Source organism: Aythya fuligula, chromosome Z (assembly GCF_009819795.1).
Source record: "Aythya fuligula isolate bAytFul2 chromosome Z, bAytFul2.pri, whole genome shotgun sequence".
In the NCBI taxonomy this organism is placed as follows: domain Eukaryota; kingdom Metazoa; phylum Chordata; class Aves; order Anseriformes; family Anatidae; genus Aythya; species Aythya fuligula.
In genome coordinates this window covers 25,362,310-25,389,371 of record NC_045593.1, presented here as the reverse complement: position 1 = coordinate 25,389,371, position 27,062 = coordinate 25,362,310, and the positions used below count along the sequence as shown (strand labels likewise).

Sequence of the window (27,062 nt, the reverse complement as noted above, 5' to 3'; positions counted from 1 at the left end):
ACACAAAAATACAGCTTAGATTCTCTCTCTCTTCTGTCTGAGTTAGATAGTATAACACATAAACAGACAAACGCTATTTTACATACATCATCGCTGCATGTTTACAGAATAACTTACGGAGTCATCATCATCATGTATTACACATGATTTTTAACAACATAGCACCAACTCTGTTTTTAGCAGTCCTATTTGAAGGAGTATAATATACATATTTTTCATGTTGGAAAGAACAACTACTTTGAATTCTTTTGCAGAATTAAGCATCTAATTCTAAAAAAAAAAAAAAAATTAGTTTTAAGTAAAGTATTTATTTAAGTAAAGTATTTTTAATGGAAGGAATAACAAAGATCAAGGGTCTCCTCAGAGTAATTTATCTAAAGGAGTTTCTTTTTTAAGTCTCCCCCCCACACTCCAAATTTCATTTCTCTTTTATATATAGGATTTTGATATTTTAACTGCACTTACTTTACAGTTTTAGCACTTTTCACTTTTAAATACAGTATTGAAATATTGCTTTAATCTTCTTCAGTCCAAGACAAGAATGAAACAGCATTAAAGAAGGTGCATTACTAATCAAAGACCTGGTTAATCTGTATACAATTTAAGTAATATACAAGTTATTACCTAATGATTCATTAATACATATACATACATATATATCTACACAAGTGTATACATACGCATATAAAAATAAAAGAACCAATCTGGAAAACATCTAGTACTAAAATACACGGTAAGCAACTAAATCAAAGAGATTATCCATAGTAACAGTAAATATGCCTCCCAGACTGGGCATACTTTCATTTGTGCCAGCGTGTCATATCAAGGATTTATTTCTGACTCAGAAGAAAGAGAGGTCGATCCTGTTTGAACTTTCAAATTCAATTCTCTAACCTGCTTGAAAGGAAAGAAGCTGAATGTTCTTAATTCTTGAATGTAAAGCTTGCTAAGTATTAATGCATTTGGAAACATAAGATGGGTATTTTTAAGACCCGAACAATAATAAACGTTAAAAATATTGATAAATGGATTTCTAACTAGAATTAGTTTGTTAGTTATGTTAGTTACGTTAAGTATGTTAGTTTAAAAAATAGTCATATAGCAGTTTTAAAAAAAATAATCTATCATTTTTAAAAGTGTTTATAAGTATTTTATGTAAGGACATAACTTCAAATATGTAATGTAACGGATGTGTTGCATTACCATTTTAAGAACACCATCTGCTACAGCAAATTTTATAAACGTGGAATAACAAATTTAAGTATATGGGAGATCTTTGTTTTGTTCCTTTTCTTTCTTGGCAATGGTTAATATCTGCTGATGAGCAGCTACATTCATTTGTAGCTCTCCAAGTGCTTTCCCAAGGTGAGTAAGCATCATTATCCTCATTTTTCAGATGGAAAACTAAAAGATTAAGTTACTCCCTCCAGATCACACAGCATGTAGTAAGCCAAAAATAGAACTCATTTTCCATATGTAACACCCAGTTCTATATCTGCTGGACCAGGCTGATTTACCAAAAGCATCAGTCACACCTAATCAACTAAATAGCTGAATTTTGGGTGCACAAAAATAAAGTTGCTTTTTAACTGTTACCTTTAAGACTATGCATTTTCACATGTTTCAGAGGTACAAATTTTCCACCTTACTAACATAGTATTTGCAAAATTTGTTTCTGGTGAGCATTATGTTAGTTACAAAGCTTGTATGGCACAGCGTAGAGAAAAGTGGAAACAACATGCATACTTTAAAAACTGTTCCACATGGAAAAATCTTCATATTAAGAAATTAAGTCAGACAGAGAACTCTGCAGAACTCTACAAACACTCTGCCTAATGTACAAGTGTGGTCAACAATGCAAAGAAGTTATAAGGTTGCACAGGGATAGCATGCATTTAGCATACCTTACCACCAACCCTTTCCTCCCCCATTCACCCCAACAAACTTCCCCAATTCCATTCATTATATAAAATGGTGGGCTTCAGAAAAAGGATAACATAAACATTTCATACGCAGGAAAAGGCTTTTCTATGGTGAGACACCAAAAAGATGTAACATCTTCTACAAGAAGGTGAAAATAAGAGGGCAAATAGTAAACTACATAAAATGATACCAAGACCATAAGCCCAGGTTACTGTAACATAAAACCACTACAAAAACATGATGAAAAAGAAGATGTGGCTAACATTCAAAACTGAGAAAAGAAACAACTTTTATCCGACAATAAAAATGTAGCAGTGTCTTAGGGACTATATGTATTTACAAAAATATAAAACTAACTACTTAAAAAACAATGATAATTACTCAAACTACCTCTACAAACCCAGGGCAGAATAGCAAGAATCTATTCAAACCATTCCATACAGTCTGCTGCTGTCACTAGTGATTGCGCTATAGCTCTTTCATGTCATTAACAAGTTAATTCTGATGACATAGCCATTCCTGGGGTAAGAACACAAGAAGAGCTCAGACCAGAGCTTACACGAATTATAAATAAATCTAGTTATATAATAATTAGTGTTAACGAAGCTTTGAAAAAATAAAGCTCATGAAGCAGAGTACATGCCAATAACTATTTGGAAGAACTACTTTTCATTTCTCTACTGTAGGATTTGCAAATTCTTAAGCACCTCAAGCTAATCTTTCCCACAAACTGCGTAACAGACTAGACTGATGATATAATTCATTATTTCAGTTCCTGTGTTCACAGTACTTCCATGAAGAGATCCTTTACACAAGAATAGAATATACTTCAGAGACCGTCGTAATACTTGCTATAGTGGAATTAGACTGAATAGACAGAGTAATCTAAATGATAAGAATGTTTTGCCCTGCCAATATTACCTCAAAAAACGAGAAATCAAAATATCATTTAAGGGGTGATCCTATTCTAAAAGTATCTCTATCTGAATACTGAGGGAGTTCATGTTTACTGTTTTTCAAGGAATTCCATAAGTATGCTAAATTTGAAATTAAATGTATTTATCACCTGGCTTGACAGGTCTGCAGCTTGACCTTGACTTTTGTCAAAAGCTATTATTTCTGCTCTACGCATCACCACTCTAAAGAAGTTCTCAAAGTGGATCCTAGTTAAGAGTTCTGTGGAAGATTCAAGGGACAGGAAACTGTATGATTTACTACTCCTTTCCTAAACAGATTCCATGGAATTCTGAGCAAAAGAAAATAATAAAAACCTATTGTAGATAATACTTTCAAGAGAACACACTGAATATACAAAAAAAAAAAACAAAACAGTAAGTAAAGCAGTACCACTTCTACAACTATGACATAACTCAATATGCATAATAATTGATGAAAAAGCTAAATTATTGCAGCAATATATTTTTTATAAGTAACTCCTCACCTCAACACAAGAGCGTTCCCCTCTTTTACTGTATGCTTTTATCACGAACATCACTTATCACTCAGCCTTGATCTTTTCTCCAAATTATCATGCACTGGGGGCAAAGAACATACCTTATATTCTCCTCTCAAATCCTACTCATCTCAACCTATACTTCGGTACAGCTTTTTGCTCCATCCAACTGCTGCTGCTGCAAGAGCTCATACCCAATTGTCAGTTCTCCCTTGCACTAACACCTTTCTGAACTATAAAAAATTTCTTGCTACCAAAGTAGCATTCCCTCCTCAATATTTTTTTCTGAAGTATATATATTTTTAATTATCATACGTAGCATGCTTAGGGCTCTAGATATTTACGGAACCAGTTGCTCAATCATTTTTACTATCTAAAGTCCTAATGAGAGAAGAACAGGTGGTTCAGCTTTTTTTCTCATCAGTTGTGTTACTGCAGGAACATATGATGACTCCCCTCTAGCTTCTCTGTCTGAAACCATACCCATCCTCTTCCCCCTTTAACTGTTCCTGCTCACTATACTATTTCTTCCAGCACATTATAACCCTCCCTGTCATTTATGAGTTTTGCTTTTTAGACCATATTTTCTCTCTTCAAAAATTTCCATTTAAGGGATGACACACATTTCTGATGTTTTTAGATTTCCATTTTACACTGATGGCTTGCAGCGGTCTCAATTCCTATTTTTAATTGGTACTATATCTTCACTTATCTTTCAAGCCTTCAAGGGTATTTCACTATCTAAAACTAATTTGAGTCCAAATGCATGAGTTCTGTGTGTACATGCATAAAAGCCTCAGTAGTAGCCTCCAGTGGCCTTAGTTACCTGTTTAAGCTGGCCCACTTGAAGGTAAACTACACATACCAGGGCAGAAGCATGAACATGGATTTACTATGTTTTCCATAAACAATAGGAAGAAAGTTATCCATAAATTACCAGAAAAAAAAATCATTTTTTTTCAGGAGTAAACTGTAATATCCTTATATGTGTCTTTATATGACAGGTAAATGTTTTATGTGAAATCATGAGTCATAAAACCTGCATAAGCTGTGGGACAAAGTCTCAGGTTGTACACTGTAGTTGCTATTCAGGGATATTTTGGGTTTGCAAGTTTGAAGAGATCTAGAGCATTACTGTAAAACACTTCTTGTATTGATGCTTTCTATAATGTTCAGCAGCTATGAATGTAGAGTTGTAAGTTTTCTAAAAGCTGTATCTAATTACAGTCCTGAATGATTTGAATAATAGACTGCCTGACATATTCCAAGATAAGTGGCTGCTACATTTCTTTGATATTAGGGTCATATACTGTACTTACCTATTTTTACTCCATGCTCTCCATTGCCTAGTAATAAATTAATTTCTCACTGTTAGTTTGGCATGTGCCCTACAGTTAAATTCATTTTCTCTCCAACTGAAGGAAGAAAAAGTTTTCTGAAGTATGACAACTATTCTTCTTATTTTTAGAACTAATGGCCACAGATTAAATTCAGAATACTATTTTAAGAGGGACATTCCCACATAAAGTCTTAAAAACTGTTTTTACATTTTAATTTTTAGAAAATTACCTGATGGTGTTGCACAATACATGTATACAAAACTTTTAACGATATGGATATCATTTGAAAGAACAAGTTTTAACCTTAGTATTTAATTTTTTTCATTCCCTGGAACACAAAACACTGCAAAGGACCTCATGGACATCTGCAACTACTATCAATGGCAACGACAATTATAAAACAGGTAATCACTATGCAGGCAGCAACAATTAGTGATGATGTAACTTATGTTGTTTCCAAAGCAGGAAGTATGAGGAAATGGTCTAGCTTCTTCACTGATTCCATATTTTACCAAGAACTCAGCAGTACCAAGAAAGAAGTATTTTGTGGAATCAATCCTTTTATACAGAATTTCTTCCTTTGTTTAGCCTATACCTTCCAGCTCTCCCTAATATATCCACTTCATTGCAGCTACCTTCTGAAGAATGGGGGAAGCCAATGACTTATGGTTATCATGAGGAAAGCAAGTACACATAGGAAGTGGAAAATGCTCATGTATTTTAGACGAAGAAAGGACTCCAGACACTTGGTGAACAAGTCCTGTTCTCAAGCACCCCCTGATCGCCATTTTTAACTTACCCTCAAAGAGGATAATTCTAAGTACCATAATGACCAGAATCATTCTTAAGCTAGCCTCAGAACAAGAGAAACAGATGACAGCCTGTGTTTTGAGCTGTTAAGGTCTTAAGGATGGCAAACAAGAAATTGTGGCATTGCAATCACAGAAATAACTGCACAATTAAAGTCAGGTCTTTTCTGCCTAGCACTGCATACTACAGCACAGAGTAACTGACATAAGACAGCACCAGGCATTTTCAGACTGTGCGACACGTGAATGACTATGCATCAGGTAAAGCGTGTGTCTGGATTGTTACTGGCCCACTTGGAATTCGAATTGCATCACAGTTCTCTCAGGTTAGGCTAATACCCACCACAGTCTTTCAAGTTTATATTTTAAACACAAGATCTTAAAGCCTGTAAATATAAAACTGAACAATTAGCTAAAATATTTATTTGTTAAGTAAGATAATTTCTTGCACCTTCTTTGTAAGTATTTAATAACTATATAATTTTGCAAATGTATGGCTCCCAAAGCCAACATGAAGTACCTTAACAGAGATTATTAAAGCTGCAGTGTAGGTTCTAGATACCAGCCATGTAAGAAATAAGGCTAGGCTAAAAAATGTCCATGGTTCTTTTATTCTCGTCACTCCCACAAACTTTCACAAGGATTTATATTGCTCCAATCCCTTATTAAATTGCAAATTTAAAGTGGACAAAAAAACAACACAAAGCAAACAAACGAACAAAACCCTACATTAAAATAAAATAAAAATTTAAAATAAATTAAACAACACCAAGAACACAAACTACTATTCTTTCCACCAACAAAGGAATGCCCTCCGTGACTTTGCTAACCTTAATTATACCTATAGTTTTGAGATTCCCTAATGGAAAGTGCTACAAAGCAGAAAGCACTAACTGAATGAATCATGACACATACTGATACACCACTGATTGTAAATCTATACCCTTTTTATTTGCACCCAGGGGCTATGATTCGTACACTCGTGAAAAATTACTTCCAAGTAGCAAAATGTCATAATTGGAGTTATGTACGGTAAATAATCAGGCTGAGAATTAACAAGTATGTGATTTTATGTAGCTTATTTTTGATATTGTAGCAACTAGATGATTTGAAAGATTTCTGTAGTTTGGATGCTTTATTTGTAAATACACATTTCCCTAAGGCAGAGGAGAAAAAAAAAAAAAAGAAATAAAAAAAGAAAAAAGAAAAACAAATTGAAAGAGAAGGTTAAAATCCTTGAAGGCATCCTTCTTAAATATGCAATATTATTTTCTCCACCTTCCAGAATGCAATTATTACGGATCCAAAAAAGCTGCCAGAACTGCATGAAAACCACAATTCCATGCAGGACCTTTACAGGTGAAAGTATTTCCAAAAAATCACTTTGATGACTGCCTCAAAAATACAAAATGCTTAAATTGAGACACCTCCCTCTCCCCTTTTTTAAAGGCTACTTACATCAATGACCGATGAACCTGACAGACTTAATCCCTCTAAGTCTGCTGTTAAACTTGGGGACAAAACAGCTGCTGTAGGAACTGCCACAGGAGTTGTCACAGGGTGGACTAGAATTAGAAAGGCAATTGACATTTAACTAAAAATACAAATAAAAGTAATGGGAAGGACAATAACTTATTTTCATTAAGTTTAAAACGATTTTATGTCTTGATCTAATTATTTCATGCTCATGTCTCCTAATCATAGAACATTATTTTCTCCAGACATAGCAGACATGCTCAATATAAACAATGAAAATATAAATAAAACTGATAGATGTATAGACCACACACATTTTTTACACTGAAGATATTTTGCTCTTCTTTCTGACTTTTTCACTCCATTTTATCCTTCAATCTGATCTATACCGTGCAGCACATTTTCAATATGAGTTATGTGTAAAGTACATATTAACACAACTCTAACATTTGTTGCACACACAGAAGAAAATCTGAAGACCTGCACTACAAACCATAGAAAAAAACAGCACTAGCTCTACTGTACACTTCCAAAACTACATTTTAACCTGTTTTTTTAAATTGATATTTTTAGTATCTTGTTATAGTAGCATAATTGCTTCATAAATTGCACAAGATGTTGTAAAAGAAACATCCATTGTTACCTGAGGAAATAAGCCCACTTTAATGGAAAACAAATCTAGATATACAAAATTTTCAAAATAAATGTTTTACATCCCAATGCGTTCCAAAATTTGAAACTAATTTTCAGTGCTATAATAAACAAAATAATGTATCATAAAAAATATGCTTAAAAAAAAAGTTGCTAGTCTGAGCAGTACACATATACATATATTTTTTTTTGGTCAGGAAGCTTGGATAATAAACGAACAGAATCAATGTTTAAGACATTTAAAATTTCACTGAGTTAACGGAATTGAATCTAAGCCATAGAAAATATAAGGCTTCAATCAAGATACTTACAGTCATCTAAATCTAAGAGAAATACGTCTTGTTTACTTGGAGTTTTTCTATCTTGCGCAGTTTTTTCTTCTTTCTGTCAAAATAGATGAATATTTAATCTTTTATCATATCAACAAAAGAATGGTATTTTATACTTCTATAGTGGCAAAGTGTATTTTTGTTGTTTTAGAAGAAAAATGTGTCCATTTCCAGAACTTAGCATTCAAAGAATTCACCTATTGAGACAGAGTTGTTTGTACACAGAAGCTGAACCCAAGCTCTACATTTAAGTTATATTTCACTCCTCTCAAGCCCATGCTTTGGTCTAATACTAATAACAGTAACTGAAAGACAACTTTTGCTGACAGATCAGATGCTTCTGCTGATACCATTAGAGACAGAAATGTTTAAAAAATATATTCTGTTTCTGTATGAAAAACAGGGCAAAAACAAATCGTAAGGAAGCGGTATTATTTGCACTTTTCTAGGAGAAGGGAAACCTGTCCTATCATGTACTGGGATACTACTTAATTGCTGGAGAAAGTCAACAAAAAGTTAATTTTTTGACACAAAAAAACAATGCAATTTTAAGCTGTAAGATGAATTCTAATACAAAGATTGCCAGTATTGTCAGCATACAGTTGCAGAGTAGAGTAGTAATAGAGTAATCTCAGTGACTTGGCTTACATACAGTTTCAAAAAATTTGTTGCAATACAGCTAAATCAAAAGTTGCAGACATGACTAATAAGAGTGAACACTGGTCGTATCTACAGAACATCTAGACAGAGATGATTCAAGACAGATTTTAATGAGTCGCAGCTCAAAATGGGCTCCAGATACTGGGGATTAGTAAACATGATTGATCTTTGGACACTGACAGAGTCTGGACACGTTACCCACTGGATGCTCATAAGACAGTTTTTCATCATGCTATTCCCAATCCACTCTTAAGCCTCCTTTGTCTGGATCAGCTGCAAAACTCTGCCTTTGGTCTGTCTCTCTGGCTCAGTCACCAGACGGCAGGCTTCATCATTCTTTCAGAGAAATTTGTCAACTGCCCTTAGACCTTAAGCCTCTGCTCATTACTCAAGCTACTGCAAGAATTTAAATGTAGTCTTTCCAGGAGTTCCACTTCCATGAACTTTGCAGTTTACCAGTTTTGTCCTCAACAGCCTGTGACAGCCACATCCATACACATGTGCATTATTCTTTTAGCTTTTCTAATCAGTGAAATGGATCTAAACAGAACACTAAAATTCCATAAGCCCATCCTGGGCTTTCTTAAGCTTTACTTACAAGCTGTCACAGTCCTTTGAGGCACTCAGGATACAACTTCCTAAAGGAGCCTGGAGACACTCTCAAAAGCTCAGCAGCTAGGTTCATTTTCTTTGATTGTCAGCAGAATGACCCCTCTTTTTTTCCCCTTTCTTTCAGTCCCTTAGTCTCACAGTCAGTCGCAGGCTAACACTAATGCTGGGTTCATTTTTTCTAGTTTTGTGAGAATTTCCGTGGTTCCCTCTGAAGAACACACAAGAAGCCATATTAATGTTCTTACTAGGCTAAGCCATTGGTATTAATGACTACTGGGTTTACCTAGAACAAAATGACACTGCTCCTCATTTTCTTCCAATAAACCTAAGGCTCAACTGTATCTTGGGCTGCATCAGAAGTAGTATGGCAAGCAGGTTGAGAGAGGCACCGGAACAAGTTGTCCACAGAAGCAGTGGATGCCCCATCCCTGGAAGCGTACAAGACTATGCTGGATGTTCATTTGGGAGACCTCGTCTAGTGGAAGGTGTCCCTGCCCATGGCAGGGGGGTTGGAACTGGGAGATCTTTAAGGTCCCCTCCAACTCAAATTATTCTATGATTCAAACTGACAGTGTTCACTTACATGGTCATTACAGATGTTCTTTAGTTATTCTGGAAGGAGAAGACTCTTGTGGACAGAGTAGAATGGAAGTCACTTACTTTTATTTTTATTAAATCAACATACTTGAATGGTCTGTACTACTACACTATTTGAGTGTTCTATGATCACTGGTTTGTTTGACCCATGACATCCCTCTGGACCAAGGAAATATTATAAAATATATTAAAAATTGTCCTAATATGATTCCATTCCCTATGTGAATTGTCCAGAATTACTGGGGGACTCTGTTGAAGAACCGTCTCTCCTGAGTGCCACCTTGGTCACAACCACAAGAGTTCATTTTGTCTTCCAGTGAGGTTATTGACCATTTATTTGACTGCTTTTTGCTATTTTTTCTCATATGTGAAATGAAGATATACAGTATACTTTATAAATGACAGGTGCTACTTGAATTATGTGCTTACTTTTATTTCTGCACTATGATCTTGTTTGAAGTATGAGTTACTTCAAGTCTAAGAAGCCTCAGAGAAATTATTTAATGACAATTATTTTAATCAATAACAAGTCTTTTTTTAAGCTCCATGTTGTGAACATTCAGCTATGAAACACATTATCTTAAACTCTTTTACTGCACTTTATGTAACATAACTGACTTAGTTTGTGAACTATAAAATCCTGGGACACCTGAATATAAAAGAAAACACAGTTAAGCAAATAGATAAGAAAAAAAAATCCCAACTCTTTCACTTTCTACCTCCATCTATCCATAAGATTAACTTCTTTCATCAACTACAAAATAAGGTTCAAAGATTACTTTTAGCTAGTTTTAGTATTTGCTCCTCTTTCCAGTGAGGAAGGGATTTTCACATTCCCTTTTATTATGCAGCCAGTTAAAATCTATTAAAAGTGGCTTACTCATATAAGAGGATACCACAAGGATAAAAATTTTGAATGTGTTTGAGTTTTGCTAACAAAAATATTGCCCAGTAAAATAAGTTTAAAAAAAAAATTAAGAGTCAGATTCAATAAATTCTCTTACTGTTCATCTGTTTACTGAAGACAGTTAAGGTAAGACATTCTATGACGCAAAGAATACAGAAAACATTTTTTAGTTTTAGTTTTTTTTCCTGTTATTTATCATTCTAAAGTGGTTACTAAGTACAACACAAAGCTTGATATGTATTTGATAACATAAAATGTATTTATGCACTGGTTTTGAGTCTATGATGTGATTAATCTTTAGAACTGAAAAAAATATTTCACAAAACTTTTTATATTTCGAAATAAAATAAAATAAAGATGCAAGTACAGAAACATTACATTGAGGTAATGCATGGCAAGAAAAACTTACACAGCACACTTTATCAGTACACTGTACTTAAGTACAATCAGTTTACTATAAAACAAACACACAAAAACAAACAACAAAGCAAACAACAAACAACCCTATCATCTGGGAAATGTAAAATCAGAGGCAAACTAAATCAAGATAAAGCTAATATTAAAGTATACTGAAGTCTTATTTTCTACTTCAGTCAAGTGTGTCAACCTTAAATAAATACTCAGCTACTTGTGTGTGTACACACTCATACAGATACACACATGCGTATATATATTGTGCTAAAACACTGAAGAAATCTAGTTAAATTTGTCTTGTCTATTAGACATGTGATTATTTTTTCTTTTATTTTTCAAAGAAAAGAAAATTGATTGGCTTTCTAGGAATAATAAATAGCCAATGACTGCAACAAACACTATCAACAGATATTTCTATTGAATGAAAAAAGCTTTGCATTCCAAATCAAGACAATAAAAAGGTTCTGACATGTCTGGCATTCCCCTGTAACATAATTTTTCTTATTTTTTTTTTTCTTTCCTTTTTTTTTCTTGAAATAAATCTACAATAGAACCCAAACAGTTTCCTACCAGGAGAGCTCACTACAGGAAAAGCAGAATACTAAACAAAGAAGTTAAGCTATATTCCATCAAACATTTCTCCATTTACAATTCATCTTGGTAATAGAGATAGAACCTGGTAAATGCATATAGGACTTGAAGCAGGAGATTTCTCTTGCTCAATGCATAATTCATGTGCTCCGCCTGCAAAGTGTGTAAAATGAGAATTTCACACCGCAGCATGAGCCATGGAGCTGCAGAGAAAAGGCAGATGAAATCATATTTTGCTGTGTGAATTTTATTTCTTATCCTCCCAATATTTATACAAAACCATCATTGACAATCCAAATGCATTGACAGATCACCCACTGTTTCCATTGTGTTAGCACTTGAAAAGAGATCAGGCAGAAAGATAGACAATTTGTTTTTGTATATTTTTTAAATAGTGGATCAGGTTTTTAACAGCTGAGTGACTGTATTATACTTGTATAAGGAGGTCAATAGTAGCTGATTTTAAAATCCCACTGTAGAGACATCTACTTACGTATGCATCTTGAAATCTGCATTTTAGCTCTACAGTATATGCTCAGAGTACATCATGTATTTGAACACCTCAAACTACCCATATTTCAAAATGATATAAAACACTGCAGCACAAGAAAGTGACTTTTCCACTCACTGCAGCTCAGTTACGGTGAACACAACTGCTTTTTCAAAACAATTCTTCAAGAAAAAAAAAAATATTAATAATATATTCAGAAAAAAAAATCTGCTTTTGTAACCTATTTTTCTGCTTGTAAATGCATGGATGCATACACAAATTAAGCTCCCATGTGAGTGTAATCAAACCTTGTTTATTATGAAAATTCTGCTAAACATGGCAATGGTAACTAACAAAACACAGAGAATGGTAGTCAGCTCTCAGAACGTTATCTGTGTAATACAGTTCAAACTAACTACTCCTCTCATCAATATGTATTCAGAAGGTATTTTTAGTTTTATCTATAAGGATATATAATCTTTTGTATCTAACGATATAAAATTTTCCCACCTATGCTGATCAAATTAAGAATGTCCCATAGCAGAATAATATAAGCAACTTTTTTTCCAACAAAATCTTTCAAGAGAAAAATATGCATTTCTGAGGGCCTGGATGAGAGTCTGCTTCCTGATGGAAGGAAGCAGAAAAGTTACAAGATTTTCATGGAATTAAAAAAAAGGTGGCTGGTTCTTGTAGAATATATTTTGATAGAAGGGCTCCACTCAAGACTTCTAAAATATTCTTTAAACATTGTTAACTATTGCTTTTCTTTCCAGCTTGGAAGGACTGTCAAGGTTATCATTAGTTAGCTCAACCTATGATCACGGGGCTCAAAATGTGTAACTCTCCAAAAATCTCTTAAGCTACTTAGAACAATAGTCACTTCTACCACAAAATACATGTTTCTCCCCTCTATTCCCTCACCTAATTATGCTTCTGAATATGACCAAACATCAGAAACACTCAAGGTATAAACTCAAGCATCCAAAATCAATTAAACTGAAGCTAACTCTATAGTCCTAAAGATTACCAGAGTACAGTGAAAGTCCTTTATGTTCAAAAGCCCCCCACTCCTAATTCATATATAACTAACGTATATATAAACTTCACAGTTTTCATATACCAGTCCATCAGCCATGTTAACAGTTCCCTAGTGAAAAAGAATTCAAGGAACATAGTTTTTTAGCTTTTGGATAGTGAACTCTATGCTATCTTATCAATTATCTCCCTGACTCCTTTTTTTTTTTTTGTTGCCATGCACATAATTTTAATATTTGCTATTTTTTTTTTTGGTGAGATTTAAAAGCTTTGCAATTTTTCAATTCTACATTTTGACTCTGATCAAGTCTTCTGTCAATGGCTTATAAACTTCTTTTGTTCCTAGCACATTTCTTTTTAGGTGCTTCTTAATCAAGTAAGGCTTTAATCAAGTATCTATTCCTGCAAGGTTCTTTTTCTTTTCTTAAGATCCAAGGGCTTGACAATTCTCCATTGACTTCAACAAAACAATCCCAAACAAGCTTCTTGGACATTCCGGTTCTCCTACATTCTTGATCGCTGTTTTTAAATACAAAATGCTTCTTTATGCTAGTAGTCCTCACATATCCTGTGAAAGAACCAGAACAGCTTAAATAATTGTAGTGAAAGAAATAATGAAGGCTGGCCCTGATTTTTTGAGAAAAATGGACAAATGCAGCAGAGAGAACACAAAATCGTTTGAATACAGTAGTATGTAGTGGCTGCTCAGAGCTAAGCAGGTCTGAGTACCTATTATATTCTGGTGGAAATATCTGTGCTACTGTGAGGAGCTGCAAACTCTTAGAATTAATTCATGCTCCACCTAGCACCAAAGAGCTCATTCTGAGAGGACTTGGCTTCTCTACTGGGAAAAAAAAAGAGAAGGAAATACACTTAAGTAATTTAAGAAACTTATAGACTTCCCTTTTAACTCTTTGATACACACTTGTCCAATAGCTTCTACAACCGCATCAAATGCAACGGAAGAAGCCTGTTTTCACTACTCAGCAGTCTATACTGGAATCCTGACTGAAATACGCCAGTTTGATTTAAAATGCTTGAGCATCACTTCATTTTCAACACTGTATACTGATATTAAAATGGAAACTTCTGAGTTACAAATATAACCTACAAATTGTTTTATTTTTTATTTTTATTTATTTATTTATGTATTTATTTTTAATGAAGGACAGACAAACAGAATTCAGTTCATGGTAGCAGACTTAGGTCTACAATGTTGGCTTGAGTAAAATGAACTTCTAGCCTCTTTGTCTTCACTAAGGTAAGCAATTAAAACTCAGCTGACACATAAACGGTTCTGTTGAACACTTCTGTATCTTCACACGTTTCAGCATTCAATATAAAAAAAGGTACTTGAAAGTTTGATACCTCAGAAATATAGTAAGAAACACAATATAATTTGAAGTAATGGAACCATTTATATGCCTTATTCCTATCAAAATGAGAACATTAAGTGTTGATTACTCATTAGGAATATTAATTCCTATGTATGCACCTCTGGTATAGATGCATTAACTGTACTGTTCTTAATTTTAACAGGAAATTTTAAAAGAAAGCCACTGGTTCCACTAAAATGTCTTCAAACCCTTAAGAAACTCTTCATGTCAGACCCAGGTCCTGTAGTAAACAGGATTCCATTTTAATAAATTAACATCCTGAATCAGGTTGCTGTTTCTGTGAAATACCCACATACGTGTGTTTTCACCAATGAAAAAATAATTAAAAAAAATAGGTTCCCTTATTTTTTATCTATCTGGTATAAAAGTATAACAGAATTTAAACCAAAATACAGGTTTCATTGTAAAGTATTCTTACTTAAACTACCAAATAGTTGTTGGTTTGGGATGGGTCTTTTATGAAAGGTCAACAAATATTTTCAAAAATTATGTTTGTTTTTTTAGATATCCATAAACATCTAATCCCATCTCCATTCCCTCAGAAAGAAATAAACAAATTATTAGATGCATCTTTTAATATTTAATATTTAATATATATGTGAATATGTAATCTTTAACATACTTACCTTACTAGAAGTAGCACTTCTAGACTTTCCAGAATCAGAGTCACTTCTAGAGTCTGATACTGATTTGGAGTCTGAAGAACTTTCCTCTGATGAACTGGACACTGTATCAGAGGAACTGGATGTGTTTCTGTTTTTGGAGATCCCCTTTGCTTTCCTTTTAATTTCCCCTGCATTACTAGATATTAAAAAATAAATCAATGTAAAAGGCACACACAAAAACACCAAAGAAATGCACTTAGGCATCACAGCGTCACAGAATGGTTTGAGTTAGATTGAGTTAAACATCACCTAGTTCCAATCCCCATGCCATGGGCAGGGACACCTTCCAAAGCCCCATTCAATCTGGCCTTGAACACTTCCAATGACTGGGCATCCACAGCTCAGGACAACCTGTTCCTCACCATCTGAATAAAGAATTTATTCCTAATGCCTAATCTAAACCTACCCTCTCCTACCACCTACCCTGTGATATTTCAGAAAAGTGAAGACACCACTTTAGACAAAATATTTCTGACTATTCCACATGCAATTAACAGAATCATGATGGCTTTTAACATGATTTTGCAAAGTATTATTGCTTTTAAACATCAATATATTGAATTTGTTAATCTTTCCAAATGAAGCCACCTAGAAAAATGCCTATAATATCTACAAACATTTCAATACATACAGAGTTTATATAGAAGAGCTACTAACATTCACTCTGACGCTTTTGGTTATATCAAATACCTTGCAGCTATTAGACTTCAGAGACAGTATTCTTTACACAGTTCTTCTCTTAGCCATGGCAATGTTAGATTATGTTGCTCTATGCTAACAGCTACTGAATATTATTAAAATCTGCCCTGTTCACTTCTAATGACTACAATTAACAGATTACCCTTCTGTCTTGGTGAGCAGGCAGGGGGTGAAGAGAGGAGGATTACCAGACAGAAATACTGCAGGAAATTAAAACTGTTTTCTAATAGTTGTCATGGAGGAGATAAATAATATTGCATGCAGAAAGAAAACCTCTCTTCTGGGATCTGCACACTACAAACTTATACTTCCAAATCAGGTGTTTCATATACCACCTGATTCAGTTTCCTTCCCAGGACAATAAATTGGATACTGAAGTACTGGAAGGGTAACAAGGTCAATAATAATTGAACAAATCCAGACCACTCAACTATTAATAGTCCCTGCAGACCCAAATTAAGTTGTTAAACATTTTTGCTTAACTTTCAGAGTAATGTAGAAGCATAGACTATGTTGCATTACAGTTTTATATGGCAATTATGTTTAGAAGGGAAAAACACAGAGAAGGAATTGAAAAATTTAACATAACAGAAAGGAAAAATACTAGGGGCAAAGCAACACCCCCCATCAACCTTGAACTTTGCAACACTGAATTGCCTAAATCATATTTGATCAAAATTATAAGAGACGATAGTAAGATTTAAACCATCCTAATAATGCCCAACCGTGCAACCGAAGATGAAATGAAAACCCAAAATTTTAATAGTTGAAAGTAATTTTTGCTGAAAGCAGTGAACTCAAAGCTTGCAAAGCTAAAAATGAAGGAGTACACTTTACAAAAAGTGTCTAATGTAGCATATCTGATTGTTAAAATTATGGGAAAATAGGAACTCCCTAGTTTAATATGACAAACATTTAAAAGCTAAAAATACTAATCTAAAAATAAAAATTCACTCATATACTCTTCACAGTTGTCTCATGACATATAACACAAGTACTGACAAAATTGTCTACATTTCCCTCATTACCATTGAACAGAATCTTTAGTTGTACCAACAAGTAAGCTATTGTGCATTATATAAATCAAGTTGTTTTTCAAAACACGTTCAATATTTAAAACAAAATTTGAGGATTAAAGATGTTACTTTATTGTGTATCAGTCAGTTTTGATGGGTAATCATTGTTTACCTTACTGCTTAAAATTTCTGACGTTATTCTAATGAAAAGAATTTACTGGTAACTAGCTTTTTAACTTTGCAATGATGAAAAGCCTGTATTAATTTAACCTACAGATTTCATTTGTTCTGAACAGGAAAAACAATATAAATCACTTTTAAAATCATTAAATCCTGACTTAAATTAATAAAGTCATAATTAGGGCATTATGCTGTGTTTGTTATGGAAGTGGCAAGGCGAGCTGCTTTAATTACTGTCTGTAATAAAAGGAGCAGAGTGCGTACTGCGCCCCAATCAGTGCTGTCAGCCACGACTGAGCTGAGCTGCAAACTCATCAAGTGAGCTGGCAGCAGACTATAGAGTAAAGGGCGATCATGTCTGCAGAGGCCACTTGCTGACAGCAGTGGAAGAAACAGATTCATACAATCCAAGGTATTAGCCCCAATTACTCAAAATTTTAATGATACTTTAATACACGATAACGCTGTTGATAATGGTCAATCTTAAAAAGCACTAACACTTAAATATCTTATGACCGTTTCCCTTCACAGCCCTTGCCTCTAATATTTGGATCATAATCTTTTTAATATAACATTATTTAGAAAAATCAATTGTCTTAGTTACATAATGGCAAAGTGTTGAAGGACTTAATTTTAGCTCTCAGCAAAATTGCTGCAAAAGGTAATTAAGTGTTTCATACAACTGTCTGATCACTTATTCAGCCTCCCAAGGTTACATCAATTTTCAAAAAGCCACCCCAGATTTTACAAAAGTCAGAAATTAATTCTAAATATAAGTGTAGTCTGATTAAAGAAAATATGAACACAATTCATACATAGAATATATACTGGCACATACTTAAACATCAGTTGGATGATACACCTCCAAAAAAAAACTAACTAAACACTTACCAGACAAAGCTAAGCTTTGCAACGGCAAAGTTGCTTTAGCAAAAAATTAGAACCATGCAAATGTATGCCTACCTTTCCTTAACAGCTCCAGATGCTTTCTTTGCTATACTTTCTTTGCTGTCTGATTCACTGTCACTTGATTCTTCACTGGAAGAGGAACTTTCACTGCTCTCATCACTGCTGCCTTCCTCCTTATCTTCCTTCTCACTTTCACTGCCAGACTCACTCTCTGAAATTAATAAAAAACCAAATACACTTACATTTTTTTTTTAATATCTTACACAATTAGTATTTTAGAAATCTAAGCTTTTTTTTTTTTTTTAAATAATGTTTTAGTATTGTAAGATCAAATTGCAAGTTTCAGCATTATTTACCTAGGGTCAAAAGCAGATAAGAAAATCACTTCTCCCCAACATTTACAAAATTATCTTGGTAAAGTTCTGCTTTTTTGTGTGTACAGTATGGTACTTCATCAAGCTGTAACTCCCAATAATAAATCAATTACATGTGGGTTCTTCAAAATTATATAACCTTGTCAGGGCTTGGAGATGACCTCAAATTCTCTAATGTATATATTCACTTAACTGGCAGATTACCTTTTAAACCAATTGCTTAACTAGATGATCTATCCTTGGATATTGATAGTGATGATAGAGTCACTGATTTAAACAAATTATTCATCTTCTAATTAATCATGTAGTTACAAAATATTCAAGTATCTGAAATTAATATATTATTTTCTTGCTTACAAGAACATTAAGTGATACCCAGTCCTAAGGTACATTTCTTCTGCATATTTCTTCAGCTTAGGAATGAGAGTGAAGAAGTAGCAACTTCAGATTTGAAAGACCATGTGGGCCATTCAACAAGATGCTGCTAATTCTTTAAGTCTCTAATGCCAAATATTTTATGTGTCTAACCTCTGGACCTGGAAGAATTCTTTGTCTTTTTCTTAAGTTTAGAAATGGCCAAAGAGACTCATGTTAATATAGTTTAAATGTAGTGAAGAACATCTATTGAAACGGCAGTCTTGGAGAATTGTCTATCTCATATTACACAAGACTGGCCAAGAAAACCTTAGCTCATTTGATACAAAGCTGTCAGTTACATTCTCCACCACCATCACTTGAATTGTAATAAATAGAAACTAGCATATTGAAATTCAGAGTAAAACTGTAACACAATTTACAAAATAAAACTACATGAAATACTACAGTTATACAAGTTTGGCCATTTATCAACACAGTAGCACATGCTGTCAAAATAGTAATTCATAAAAAACAAATTTCCCCAAACATTCAAGACTTACGGTTCTCATCAACCAAGGCTATGGGCATTTTTCCCATAAAATGTTCCAGGTATTTAGTTCTAACTAGAACTGCAAATTCTCATTTCTCTTACAAGTTTCAAAGTGAGATGAAAATAGCATGCCAGCCTTTTTTTTTTTTAACAGGGAAACAAAGCAAAGTCTAACTCTTTTAATGAACACACAAGCCATATCTATACAATTAGTTGTTACTACACTGGCATAGTGAATTTTAACTTTTTTCCTTTGATTCCCGAGTGTTACATTGTTATATACACCTCTGTTGTTTTTTTTTTTTGTTTGTTTGTTTGTTTGTTTTCTCTCTAATTCATTCTAATTAGTTGCCAGTTCTGCAGATAAAAGTTACTCAGGAACCAGAGATGAAAGTCAGTTTCCAACTACCTACCTGTTGCACTGGTACTGGCAGACTCATCTTCCTCCTCTTCTGATTCAGAGTAGAACTTTTCAGTAGGTTTCTCTTTCTTTGTCTTTCCTAGAATTGCAGTCCATTCCTTTGCCTGTAAATACATTTCAACCTAGGTTTACTTTTCCAACCAGAGATACAAAAATATACACACCATGACAAAGAAAAACACCTGAAGCAGTAGCATTAGGTGGTTTCTAAATATATCCTCTACGCAAGTCGAGAGAAAATATTTAGCTTCTCTTATTTTACACAATTAGGAGCACTGAAAGTTTTGTACATACCTACAAAAGGTGAGCTATGTCTGTTAGACAGGCCAGAAAAAGATTTACTAAGGCAGATTAAAAACATCAGTAACCATAAATAAATTTCTATGCCAAAAGAACCTGAAATCTGAGAATTTTATCTTTGGATCCAGCTCAATTTAGCCTACTGCTCGAATGAAGGGTAAACACCACCTTTATCATCCTGAGTTTAAGAAGAAAACAGGTGTGGACCCAGTGGGCAGCAACAGTAGCCAGATGGCAATTGTATGTCACAGAATGGTTGAGGTTGGAATGGACCTCTGGAGATCATCTGGTCCAACTCCTCTGCCAAGCAAGTTGACCTGAAACACACTGCACATGGTTGCATCCAGGCAGGTTTTAAGTATCTCCAGAGAAGACTCTGCAACTACTCTAGGCAAACTATTCCAGTGCTTTGTCACCCTCAGAGTTTTCTCATATTCAGCCAGAACTTTCTGTGTTTCAGTTTATGCCTGTTGCCTCTTGTCCTGTTGCTGGGCACCACAGAAAAGTCTGGCCCCATCCTCTTGACACCCTCCCTTTGTGTATTTATACACACTGATGAGATCCCCACTCAGTCTTTCCTTCTCTAAGCTAAAAAGGCCCATCTCTTTCATCTTCTCTTCATACAACCATGCTCCAGATCCTTAATCATCTTAGTTGCCCTCTGCTGGACTTGCTGTAGTATCTCCATGTCCCTCTCATACTGGTGAGCACAGAAATAAAAGTAATTCTTATCAACAAGAGCACACCAGAACAAAGCACTACTTCAGCCAGACTTCTTTCTTTTCATATATCCATATAATACTGAGAAGCAGAAGAAAAACTCTCGGTAGGAAAAAAACAAATAGACAACCATATCAAGAGTGATACAAGTCTGTCTCACTAACAGCTGTGATCTAGAATAAGACTAACTTGTAAGAGCTCTAACAATGAGTTGCAATGGTGTACAGTTCTAGAGACACAGTGGCCTCCTCTTAAGCACTGAAAGCTGCCAAAGCTTTGTAATGCTCCACCCAGCAACTGGTATTTTAAAAACTTAATACTCTTCTCAATTTGAATGACAATTTAACAATGGATTGCAGCTTAACAACTCAACTTGAAGTATTAGCCATCATGCAGCAGGCAGGCTATGACTTCGTTGCCATCACAGAAACGTGGTGGGACCACTCTCATGACTGGAGTGCTGCAATGTCTGGCTATAAGCTCTTCAGAAGGGACAGGCAGTACAGAAAGGGTGGTGGTGTGGCTCTCTATATCAGAGAGAGTTTTGATGTTGTGAAACTTGAGGCTGGGAATGACAAGGTTGAGTCCCTGTGGGTTAGGATCAGCGGGAAGGCCAACAAGGCAAGCATCCTGGTGGGGTCTGTTACAGACCACCGAACCAGGATGAGGAAACGGATGAGGAGTTCTACAGGCAGCTGACAGAAGTTGCAAAATCGTCAGTGCTTGTTCTTGTGGGGGACTTCAACTTCCCTGACATATCCTGGAAGCACGACACAGCCCAGAGGAAACAGTCTAGGAGGTTTCTGGAGAGTGCGGAAGATAGCTTCCTGATGCAGCTGGTTAGTGAGTCTACCCGGGGAGGTGCCCCGCTTGACCTCCTCTTCACAAACAGAGAAGGACTGGTGGAAGATGTGGTGGTCAAGAGCTGTCTTGGGCAGAGCGACCAAGAAATGGTGGAGTTCTCTATTCTTGGCGAAGTCAGGAGGGGGATCAGTAAAACTGCAGTTTTGGACTTCCATAGGGCTGACTTTGAGCTGCTCAGGACACTGGTCGGTAGAGTCCCTTGGGAGGTGGTTCTGAAGGGCAGAGGAGTCCAGGAAGGCTGGGCGCTCTTCAAGAGGGAAATCTTAATGGCGCAGGAACGGTCTGTCCCCACGTGCCCAAAGACGAGCTGGCGGGGAAGAAGACCAGCCTGGCTCAACAGAGAATTGTGGCTTGAGCTTAGGAGAAAAAATGGGTTTATAATCTTTGGAAAAGAGGGCAGGCCACTCAGGACGGCTATAAGGATGTTGTGAGGATGTGCAGGGACAAAATTAGAAAGGCCAAAGCTCATCTGGAGCTCAAACTGGCTACTGCCATTAAAGATAACAAAAAATATTTTCATAAATACATCAACACAAAAAGGAGGACTAAGGAGAATCTCCATCCTTTACTGGATGCGGGGGGAAACTTAGTTACAAGAGATGAGGAAAAGGCTGAAGTGCTTAATGCCTTCTTTGACTCAGTCTTTAGGGGCAAAACCAGTTGTTCTCTGGATACCCAGTACCCTGAGCTGGTGGAAGGCCAAGTGCTGGGTCCTGCACATGGGGCACAATAACCCCAAGCAGAGCTACAGGCTGGGAGATGAGTGGTTGGAAAGCTGCCTGGCAGAGAACAACCTGGGAGTATTGGTTGATAGTTGGCTGAATATGAGCCAGCAGTGTGCTCAGGTGGCCAAGAAGGCCAACAGCATCCTGGCTTGTATCAGGAACAGTGTGACCAGCAGGGCTAGGGAGGTGATCGTCCCCCTGTACTCAGCTCTGGTGAGGCCGCACCTCGAGTACTGTGTTCAGTTTTGGGCCCCTCACTACAAGAAGGACATCGAGGTGCTCGAGCGAGTCCAGAGAAGGGCGACGAAACTGGTGCGGGGTCTGGAGAACAAGTCCTACGAGAAGCGGCTGAGGGAGCTGGGCTTGTTCAGCCTGGAGAAGAGGAGGCTCAGGGGCGACCTTATCGCTCTCTATAGGTACCTTAAAGGAGGCTGTAGCGAGGTGGGGGTTGTTCTGTTCTCTCATGTGCCTGGCAACAGGACGAGAGGGAATGGGCTGAAGTTGCGCCAAGGGAGGTTTAGGTTGGATCTTAGGAAGAACTTCTTTACTGAAAGGGTTGTGAGGCATTGGATTGGCCTGCCCAGGGAAGTGGTGGAGTCACCATCCCTGGAGGTCTTCAAAAGACGTTTAGATGTAGAGCTCAGTGATATGGTTTAGTGGAGGACTGTTTAGTGTTAGATCAGAGGTTGGACTTGGTTATCTTGGAGGTCTCTTCCAACCTAGATGATTCTGTGATTAGAGGAACCACAAAATTAATGACAATGAGGCACTCTCCAAAGAAAATATTTTCAGAGAGCCTAGGGTAAAGGATTTTCATGTTTATTTTGAGGTTTAAATGGTCAGAAGGAGATGTTTTCTGTTATGTTGTAGATGGATGTTACTCTATTTTATCAATTTCCTGCAATGCTTTTTGTTTTTTATGGACAAAGGTGCCTCCATACATTCCTTCATGCCAACCTTATCATTTATAATAACACTCCTTGAGATGATTGCTGTCAGACACTCCTCATAAAAGCTTTCAGAAGTTTGTACACAAATATCTCTTTTCCTGAAATGTATATAAGAAGGTAAAGTAGCAATACTGAAGTACTAAAGAGAAATGTTTGTTCTACCACATCGCTGTTTACTGGCCTCTACAAGTCATACCCATTATTTAGCACTTCCTCCACTCATTCTATTTCTAACATCTTATATGCAAACTAATTCATGTGCAATTTAGTGTGGAATTTGGCTCAGGACAAGGGCCATGTGCTTCTCTGGTAAGACCTGTTACAAGACCTGTATCTCTGAGAGCATCACCAGTTCTGTATATTACAGTACATTTCAATTCCTTTTATTGTACAATAGCTTTCACTAACATTTATTAGTACTCTGATACCCAATGCATAAATCACAGCTCCAGAACCAGAACATGACTCTGCCTGCTAGTTTACAAGCTAGTAATGGAATGCTGTAGTAGATGACTAGTCCTGTAAAGTCAACAAATCAGTAGTGCACTAACAGATGACATTTTCTTTTTATAAACTTTCCTAATTCTATTCAGATCATCTGAAATGTAAACCCTGGTCTCTTCCAAACTTTACACTTTGAAACATACATAATCTCTTCCCCTGCTGCTCCCAGTATACTACTGATTTTTTTTCTTTTAAGACTTGCATTTGTACACTAATAAGCCGCCACTCACCTACTACTTTGGTATTCCAGTAACAGTTATTAACCACAATTACCATACTGTGGCAGAGTGAATACAAGAAGTGTGAAATAAAAAAATGAGATAGAGGGGAAGAAAGTTAATTTAGTCTACAAGTGAAGTGGAAGTGGCCTACAGTTGACCCAGTTCTCTCATTGAAAACAAACAGCGAGTATGTTGCAGATCTTAAAATTTTGCATTTCCAAGCTAAAACAAGCCACATGGATGATCACATGTATCAAAAGTTTTCAGTACAGCACAAACATGTTTAAGTACTTATATTTTAAGATAATGTTCTGTATTGGCGCATGTGTTTAGCAAAGTTACTTTCAATGATGCCAACATACCGACTCAGCCACTTCAACGTTTCGCACGGCAGGGTCAGGTGCCACATCTGGCCAGTCAGACAGCTCCAGGTAGCCAGTAGCTCGGCTGTTCAGCGTGTGAGACAAGGTGCCAAGCTGGAAATGATCTCGATCTATTAAAAAAACGGGGGGAGGGGAAAATATACAAACAACATGAGCTCTACCACAAAGAGCAATCTTAATCAGGCTAAAGGTAATTGCCATTATATTACCTCAAATGTCATGGAATAAATATAAACTAGGAAGCTCTTCATAGGTCAAAAAACTGATTTCAGTCCATAGATTACAATAATCTCCCCCATAATGGTCAATAAAAAAGCTAATCAGTCAGTGTGTTTAGAGGTGTTGCTCTGAAATGTAGCTTCTCTAAAAATTACTTTACTGTGAATATTAAGAATGACAGCACAGTTAAACAATCCATATACATGTCTTGGCACAAACACATCCAGAATCTTAATAGTTTTTCTTCAAAATGGAGCTCTTTTTACAGCTTTAAACATAAGTATGAAAATTAAAATTGCAAATTATCACAATAACAGAGTACTTTTAATTCAGATAACCTAATAACCTTTTTATTTGAGAAGACAATGATTCTTTCTTCTAAATAGATGGAAAATGCACTGGGAAAATTATCACTTTGGGGAAAAACAATAAAAATCTAATCTACTGAGATTCATTTTTTTTTCAGATTCATAATACATTTACAATACAATAATAACCTTCTATTAAAGTCTAGATAAAAACTAAAGATATTTTTCTAAATCAAAGAATATTTTCCCTCAAAAGACATACTTTCTGTTATTAAACCAAATTTAAAATTAACATGAGCAGAAACTGATCAGTTTGTCAGGGTTTATCAGGTAAATGCAATGTGTATGCAACATGTAAACTTTGCTTGCTGAAAAGCAAGTAAACAGAGCGAGTGTTCTTGCATATTAATCATTTGTGTTTTCTAAGTGACGCAATTTGTGAGCATATTTGAAATAGAATAGGCTGTCACATTCCTTTACACAATGAACATTTACCAAATGATTTTGGCAGTTATACCTTTAAAAGGAGACTCAAGCAATGGGGCAGGTTTCTGTGCCAGAAATATTTTTTTGGCATATTTGCTTAAAGCTCCACTCTTCTCATTCGGAACAATAAGCTGCCTAATAAATCTTGTACGGTCTCTGATGTCGTAGCTTTGATCATACTTGCCGAGATTTAATACGTACTGGGTAAGCAATTTTGTCTGTGGAAAAAAACAGGACAAGAACAGAATACAAGTTATTTATGATTATTGATAACTCTGGATAAACATATTTAAAGAGGTAATAAAAATGAATGGTTATGTCAAACAAATGTTGTTCCACAGGGAATATGCATTTCTAAAGCTGCAAATGGAATTCTGAAGCCAAAGCACATGTCCTCTTCTGTATTGGGGAGGTGAATGCTGAGTACTGAGAAGCAGCCATGTGCTAGATTATTAAACTGCTGAAGTGGAAAGAAAGGCATCATTAAAAAAATAATCATATATGGCAAACCCGCTGAAGGGTCTACGTGAGGATAATGAATGTGGAAATACAACTAAAAACATGGCACTCAAAACTTAATCGGAAAAATATGCAGGACATCAAAACATCAGAGGGTATTAGGGGGCTGGCAAACTGCTTCTGCTGAGGTGTGTTTTATGAAGAGATACTGTCCCTGGCATAAGCAGTGTCTGCACTCTGACTGCACTCAGTTACTTTATCCTGAATTATGACCCATTAAAGCAGACACATGAATCACTGAACTGGATTACTGCAAATTATTTGCAGTGCATTTAGCTGTTACTTTTTCATAAAAGCAAGCTGCTGATGCCCTCTAAAAACCAGGATAAAAGACTTCTTCCATTTTTTTCTTGAAGCTTAAAGCCTCCAGTAATATCGGTCATTTATTTATTTATGTAAGAGAGCAACTTATATTATCACAGCTTTTTACAGCATAATAGGATTTCCTAATTTGATGTCTGATAATATTAACATGTATTAAATAATTTTAATAATCCAGTTAAATTTTTAAAACTGAAAAAAAAAGACAACTTTCCCCATTCTTTAGAAATACTGTAGCGCAAACAGAGCAATAATACCAAACAGACTTGTATCCATTAGCTACATTCAAAAGAAGTACACTACTTTGTTCATAGTGAAGCAAATAGTAAAAAGAGCAAAAATAATTTACCATTATAAGGTAGTTAATTTTTAGTATAACAACTCAGACTGGATGAACAACGCAGGGTTAAAACATTGTCAATGAGGATTTTATTTCTTTATACAAAGAAACAGGCTTGTACATATATTTTGTTTATCATGCTATTGTTACAACAGTTACAGTTTCAATTATGTGAGGGGAGAAAAATGGAAAAAAAACACATTCAATATTGTGACATACAATATGCTGGGAAAAGTTCAGCTTTGAGGATGCAAGTTACAGTTTTTCTATATCTGTACAAAGACTTTTTCCAGCATATTAATTCTTATAAGTGACGTACACAGTAAACAAAAATTGGTTTTTAT

At 35.5% G+C, this 27,062-nt stretch overlaps 1 protein-coding gene across 5 annotated transcripts in view; it reads right to left on the bottom strand.

Moving 5' to 3' along the window:
• The window catches only part of AP3B1 (adaptor related protein complex 3 subunit beta 1), a 166,389-nt gene that overhangs the window by 47,943 nt on the left and 91,384 nt on the right, over nucleotides 1-27,062 (bottom strand). For all 5 annotated transcript variants that reach the window (XM_032206131.1, XM_032206134.1, XM_032206133.1 and 2 more), the window contains exons 16-22: nucleotides 25,570-25,756; nucleotides 24,505-24,635; nucleotides 19,851-19,962; nucleotides 18,211-18,367; nucleotides 15,314-15,488; nucleotides 7,964-8,036; nucleotides 6,984-7,090 (exon numbers count right to left, since the gene is read on the bottom strand). In XM_032206131.1, coding sequence (XP_032062022.1) covers nucleotides 6,984-7,090; nucleotides 7,964-8,036; nucleotides 15,314-15,488; nucleotides 18,211-18,367; nucleotides 19,851-19,962; nucleotides 24,505-24,635; nucleotides 25,570-25,756 — 942 coding nt within the window. The remainder of the gene's footprint in view (nucleotides 1-6,983; nucleotides 7,091-7,963; nucleotides 8,037-15,313; nucleotides 15,489-18,210; nucleotides 18,368-19,850; nucleotides 19,963-24,504; nucleotides 24,636-25,569; nucleotides 25,757-27,062) is intronic.